Source organism: Watersipora subatra, chromosome 6, assembly GCF_963576615.1.
Source record: "Watersipora subatra chromosome 6, tzWatSuba1.1, whole genome shotgun sequence".
In the NCBI taxonomy this organism is placed as follows: Eukaryota; Metazoa; Bryozoa; class Gymnolaemata; order Cheilostomatida; family Watersiporidae; genus Watersipora; species Watersipora subatra.
Window position 1 is genome coordinate 65,648,021 of NC_088713.1, and position 6,874 is coordinate 65,654,894.

The 6,874-nt window shown below is 43.7% G+C and overlaps 1 protein-coding gene across 1 annotated transcript; it reads right to left on the reverse strand.

The window, feature by feature from the left end:
- Nucleotides 1–3,040: 3,040 nt before the first annotated feature.
- On the reverse strand, nt 3,041–6,631 carry LOC137398452 (uncharacterized). The gene is made up of 3 exons (XM_068084564.1): nt 5,885–6,631; nt 3,704–5,823; nt 3,041–3,200 (listed from the first exon to the last, which is right to left on the reverse strand). The coding sequence occupies exons 1-3, from the start codon at nt 6,629–6,631 to the stop codon at nt 3,041–3,043; spliced, it is 3,027 nt and encodes a 1,008-aa protein (XP_067940665.1).
- Nucleotides 6,632–6,874: the final 243 nt, after the last annotated feature.

Sequence of the window (6,874 nt, forward strand, 5' to 3'; positions counted from 1 at the left end):
GACTGGTGCGCCAGCTTACCCCCTCTACAGAATTGACGTGACAGCAAGGTCAGGCATTGAGTTGGGCAGCAACTGCAGTGCCTATATTGGCGTGTCAGATATCATCAATCAAACAAGGTCAAGACTCTGTGGAAGTGATTTTGAAGCTTTGACATACTACGTAACTCCCAGTACAAACCGTATGTCTATCTGGTTTGTTACAAACCAAGAACGAACCTATCAAGGTGTTCTGCTTGTTTACTCAGGTAATAATTACTGTCACAGGACAGACAAAATAATTTCTAATACACATGCGTAACCTTTTTTGAAAATGTTGGTGATACAAGAAATAAGAAGTTTGCAATGGAAGAGGCACAAAATGAAAAAATATATATTCTAAAAAGTGCAAACATCTATATAAGTAAATCTTACTTTACCATTGTGTCTGTCTATTAGTCTGTGCGTGTGAGTTTGTGTGTGAGTTTGAGGGTGTGCCATGTCTGTGCATGCATGTATGTGTGCGTGCGTGTGTGTGTGTGGTGTGTGAGGCATGTGTGGCCTGCTCATATGACCTGTGTGTGGTACCTGCATATGACCTGTGTGTGGTACCTGCGTATGACATGGGTGTGTTTGGCCTGTGTTTGGGGTGTTTGTGTGTGTGTGTGTGGTGCGGTCATCTGATGTGTGTGTGTGTGTGGTGCATGCATTTGTTGTGTGTGTGTGTGCGTGCGTGTGTGTGTGTAGGCTTAGTGATGAGACATGTATGTACGTTTGCAAGTGTGCCTGTGTGTGTGTAAGTGCGTGTATGTGCCTATTAGTCAGCTTAAATGCAAACGTTACACAATTTTACCTAATCTTCATGAACATATGCAGGTGTATAAATGAGAATAGGTATGTTTTGAGGACAAATATCGTTCTATCTTAAACCAAGGTAAACAATACCTTTTTGAAGGCTTCTTTTAAAAAGATTTGGACGCAAACTCAAAAGAATTGTAATACAACTGAATTGTATTACAATTCTTTTTGATTTGCAGCAGATCTGATATTACTGCATTGGGGCAAGTTTTACGGGTAATTGTTTGTATGGCAAGAAATGAACTGCTCAATACAGCTATTGCTCAACTTTTGTGAAAAACTCTTAAGGAGTGTCTATTTGAAATTAGAAATAGAATAATTAAGTTTTGTGAGTGCATAGCCTGCAGAAGATATATCAAAAAAGCAAAATGAAATAAAACAATATCACAAAAAGCCTTTGAAAAGTTTTGTGAATGATGAATACCAAGTAAACAACAGAACCATAGGCCTATGGTTGGTATATATATGGCCTATGGTTGGCAGTAATTGATTTGCTAAAAATATACAGTTTTGATCTAGCTACTGCTCAAAATAAACTTCACATCTAAAAGGAATTCTACTAAGATCTGTTTATTTTTCACATGATTTCCTCTTTTAAAGGTTTTTATCAATCTCTGTTGTTTGTTTTAAAGTAAACCAGAAGTTAATCAAATATTCTCTGACAAATAAAGGTTCTTGGTATTTTTTATTTTGTACATATTCTATTGAATCATTTCTACTGAGGTGTTGGATGTCTTTCATGACTTCTGGTAATAGGTGTTGAACCACAGAGCCGCTGCTTACTAAGCCTGCCTTTTTATTCTTCAGCCATTCTTACTTTTTCAGCGGTGCTCCCCATATATTTGGATAAGAACTTTCACCGTAGAGCCTCATCACAAGGTCTCATCTACATTGCGACTCACAAAAACTACCCACATCATTACAGTGATGGCATCAACTCCTTCTTGACTTTAACAGATATCCCACCAACATCTCAAATCAGACTAGACTTTACAGCTCAAACTGACATAGCCTTAGAGAACTTGTGCCTTGACTACGTAAACATTACTGGTGTTAGCGGGTATGAGAATAACACAGTACAGATCTGTGGTACTGAGGCTCCTCAATCTACACTCTACCTCAACCCAATAGACCAGAGTCTGACCTTCAACTTTGTTACCGATTACAAAGACAACTACTATGGATTCGTCATGGAATATTCCGGTAAGAAGAACTGAGTGTAAGAGAAAAGAGAGAATAACAGAGGGTGTGTTTCTTACTAGAAGGTGTGATACCTTTAGGTAATGTAAAAGGTTTTAAAAAGCGCAGAGCACTTATTGACCTTATGACCTTGTTGGAGGTACTAAACTTAGCAAGTAGCATATATAGTCATACTTTTCACATGTGAGTTTAGTGTGTTTTAGGACTGAGCTTGTTTGTTAATGTTCTTGTATCTCAAGGCATTAATTCCTTAACATAATGACTTAATACAAGTTGATTCTTTTCCATACTATGAAAGAACTATAAAAGAATCATTTGAAACAAAAAATTACAAAATTGCCTAAGTATAACGCTTTTATTTGTTATAATTTAGTGCTCTAGAGTAGCAAATACTTATTTAGCGGCTTCGATCTGCATTAAAACATAGCACTACATTGTACATGTACAATACTGCATGGCGCTCTTACCTTCAAAACAAACGTAGTGGCCACTGACGGCATGAGACGAAGTGTAACATAACGGTATCGTTAGAATTAAATATGTGGTTGCATCAAATTGAGTTGATTTTAAAAGAAAGAATTCTTCTTTGTATGTCAGTTGAGATGTTGTTTGTCGTGTTTGGCGATCTTATTGTCAAGATACTTGAAGATTGACGTCGAAAAAATTTTGATTACGGTAATGCTCTCAGGCCAAAAAAACATGCCCAGACTTGCCCAAATGATGTAATGCGCGATACAACCTGTCTGTATATGTTGTATTCACATTGACTATTGCAATAAAAGTCTAGTCTTAGGCGGTTCTATTGGCATATACATTAGTTTTGTATTCACTCATTTTATCTAGAATAAAATTTTAAATCCAGCTACAGACACATTATTACTAATGTCTAAAACACTTCAAACAAAGAAAATTAAAAAGTTGTTATATTTGCTTCTTCTAAATACTGTGTAAGCATCTTAGTACTGACTATCAAGTCTACCGGTCTGCTGTAACTATTTCAAGCAGACTACGTGGAACAAGGTCTTTGTATCGGCGCAGTTCCATCGCTACCCACACTAATGATATACAGCCCCCATCTTAAAAGCCCCGCCCACATGATGCCCTTTGCATTGCCTGGGAAAGCAAGGTGCTGTATAGAATCGCCCACACCAAAAACTAGTTTGTTACTAAGCGAAATAAAAAAGCTGCGTCTTTGAAAAAAATATGTGGCAAAACCAACTACATCATAAAAGGTCTTGTACATTGCATAGTCGACTGTCAACCTTATCAAGACCTTATTATAATCAATCAGAATAAAAAAGTCACTGGTCACAGTTGATTAGTTGAATTAAATAGTAAACAAATAGTCAAGCTAAGCAAACTTAACTGTTCACGCCGCTCTGATTGCTTTTCATAAAACCATCTATCAGACAAGATTTTAGCACATGTGTGAATGAGACTATGATGTATTCAATGTTTTGCAAATTATGTTTGGCATTATCTTCTACAATATTATTTTATAATAAATTCTTTACAAGCGAAAAATTTCATCTCTCCATAAAGCTTCTATTAAAAATATCAACCCAATTCGTGGCCAATCGCATAGTTTCAGCTCATAAAATAAGACAAACTCAGCTACTGCAACCAACTAAAAAAAACATCATGATTAATGCAGCAAACATTCAAGTACCTTTTTCTCAAGTATGGAAAGGTGGAGAGGTAGAAAGGTAGAGAGGTGGAAATGTGGGGAGGTGGGGAGATGGATAAATAGAGAGGTAAAGAGGTGAAGAAGTGAAGAGGTGGAGAGGTGGAGAGGTGGAGAGGTGGAGAGGTGGAGAGGTGAAGAGTTCGAGAGGCGGAAAGGTGGAGAGGTAGAATGATGGAGAGGTGGAAGGTGGAAAGGTGAAGAGGTTGGGCGGTCGAGCGGTGAAGAGGTGGAAAGGTAGATAGGTGGAGGGGTGGAGAAGTGGGGAAGTAGGGAGGTGAAGTGGTGGGGAAGTGGAGCGGTGAAGAGGTGAGGAGGTGGAGAGGTGAAGAGGTGAGGAGGTGGAGACGTGGAAAAATGGAGAGGGGAAGAAGTTGAAAGGTGGAAAGGTGGAGAGGTGGAGAGGTGGAGAGGTAGAGAGGTGGAGAGGTGGAGAGGTGAAGAGGTGGAGAGGTGTAGGGGTGGAAAGGTGAAGAAGTGATGAGGTGGAGAGGTGGAGAGGTGGAAAGATGAAGAGGTTGGAGGATGGAAAGGTGAAAAGGTGAAGAGGTGGAGAGGTGAAAATGTGATGAGTTGGAGAGGTGAAGAGATGAAGAGGTGGAGCGGTGAAGGGTTGGAAAGGTGGATAGGCAGAGATGCGGAGAGGTGGAGGGGGAGAGGGGAAGAGGTGAAGAGGTGGGGAGGTGGAGAGGTGGAGAGGTGAAGAGGTCAAGAGGCAGAGAGGTGAAGAGGTAGAGAGTTGAAGAGGTGGAGAGGTGGTGAGGTGAAAAGTTGAAAAGTTGAAGAGGTTGTGAGGTGAAGAGGTGGAGAGGTGGACAGTTGAAGAGGTGGAGAGGTGAAGAGGTGAAGAGTTGAAGAGGTTGAGAGGTGAAGAGGTGGAGAGGTGGAGAGGTGAAGAGGTGGAGAGGTGGAGAGGTGGAAAGCTGGAGAGGTGGAGCGGTGAAGAGGTTAAAATGTGAAAAAGGTTGAGAGGTGGAGAGGTGAAGAGGTGGAGAGGTGAAGAGGTGAAGAGTTGAAGAGGTTGAGAGGTGAAGAGGTGGACAGGTAGAGAGGTGAAGAGGTGGAGAGGTAGAGAGGTGGAACGGTGGAGAGGTGAAGAAGTGGAAAGGTGGAAAGGTAGAGAGGTGAAAAGGTAGAGGGGTAGAGTCGTAAAGAGGTGAAGAGGTGAAGAGGTGGAGAGGAGAAGAGGTGAAGTGGTTGAAAGGTGAAGAGGTGGAGAGGCGAAGAGGTGGAGAGGTGGGAAGGTGGAGAGCTGGAAAGGTGGAGAGGTGGAGAAGTGGAGAGATGGAAAGGTGAAGAGGTGGAGAAGTGAAGAGGTGAAGAGGCGGAAAGGCGGAGAGGCGGAGAGGCGGAGAGGTGGAAATGTGGAGAGGTGGAGAAGTGGAGAGGTGGAGAGGTGGAGAGGTGGAGAGGTGGAGAGGAGAGGTAGAAAGATGAAGAGGTAGACAGGTAGAGAAGTAGAGAGATGGAGGCGTGGAGAAGTGGAGAGGCGAAAAGGTGGGGAGGATGAGCGGTGAAGAGGTGGGTAGGTGGATAGGTGAAGAGGTGGGGAGGTGGAGAGGTAGAGAAGTGGAAGGGGGAAGAGGTGGAAAGGTGGAGAGGTGAAGAGGTGGAGAGGTGAAGAGGTGGATAGGTAGAGAAGAGGAGAGGTGAAGAGGTTGAAAGGTGAAAAGGTGGAGAGGTGGAAAGGTGGAGAGGTGGAGAAGTGAAGAGGTGGAAAGGTGAAGAGTTAGAGAGGTGAAAAGGTGAAAAGGTGAAGGAGTGGAGATGTTAAAAGGTGATGAGTTGGAGAGGTGAAGAGGTGGAGCGGTGAAGAGCTGGAAAGGCGGAAAGGCGGAGAGGCGGAGAGGCGGAGAGGTGGAGAGGTGGAGAGGTGGAGAGGTGGAGAGGTGAAAAGGTGAGGAGGTGAAGAGCTCAAGAGGTGGAAAAGTGAAGAGGTGAAGAGGTGGAAAGGTGGAGAGGTGGATAGGTGAAAAGGTGGAAAGGTTGAGAGGTAGAGAGGTAGAGAGGTGAAGAGATAGAGGGATGGAGAGATAGCGAGGTGGATAGATGAAGAGGTGGAGATGTGGATAGATGAAGAGGTGAAGAGGTGAAGAGGTAGCGAGCTAGAGACGTAAAGACGTAAAGAGGTGAAGAGGTGAAGAGGTGAAGAGGTGGAGAGGTGACGAGGTGGAGAGGTGGAGAGGTGAAGAGGTGGGGAGGTGAAGAGGTGGAGAGGTGAAGAGGTAGAGAGGTGAAGAGGTGGAGAGGTGGAAATGTGGAGAGGTGGAAAGGTGGAAAGGTAGAGAAGTGGACAGGTGGAAAGGTGAAGAGGTAGAGAGGTGAAGAGGTGAAGAGGCAAAAAGGCGGAGCGGCGGAGAGGCGGAGAGGCGGAGAGGCGGAGAGGCGGAGAGGCGGAGAGGTGGAGAGGTATAGAAGTAGAGATCTGGAGAGGTGGAGGGGTGGAGAATTGGAGAAGTGGAGAGGTGAAGAGGTGGGGAGGTGGAGCGGTGACGAGGTGGGGAGGTGGAGAGGAGAAGAGGTGGGGAATTCGAGAGGTAGAGAAGTGGAGGGGAGAAGAGGTGGTAAGGCGGAGAGGTGAAGAGGTGGAGAGGTGAAAAGGTGGAGAGGTAGAGAAGTGGAGAGGTGAAGAGGTGGAGAGGTGAAAAGGTGGAGAGGTGAAGATGTGGAGAGTTGGAGAGGTGGAGAGGTGGAGAGGTGAAGAGGTGGAGAGATGGAAAGATGGAGAGGTGAAGACGTGAAGAGGTCGAGAGGTGAAGAGATGAAGAGGTGAAGAGTTAGAGAGCCAAAGAGGTAGAGAGGTGGAGCGGTTGAGAAGTGGATATATAGAGGGGTGGATATGTGGAAAAATGTAGAGGTGGAGAGGTGGAGAGATGGAGAGGTGGATAGAGTGACCAGATATCCACCAGACATAACAAGCGTGCATGTTTCTTAACAGTAGGTGTAATGCCTTTAGAAGATCAAAGGGCCTGAAAAGTCCTGAGTACTTCTTGACCTTATGACCTTGTTGGAGGAACTCTCTTTAGCAAGCCGCAAAGATATACTTTCGACTTATGAGTTTCATGAGTTTTAGGACTGAGCTCATATGTGAATGTTCTTGTATCTCAATGCAATACCTATTTCATAAAATATTTAAATAAAGTCATTCCGTTCCCA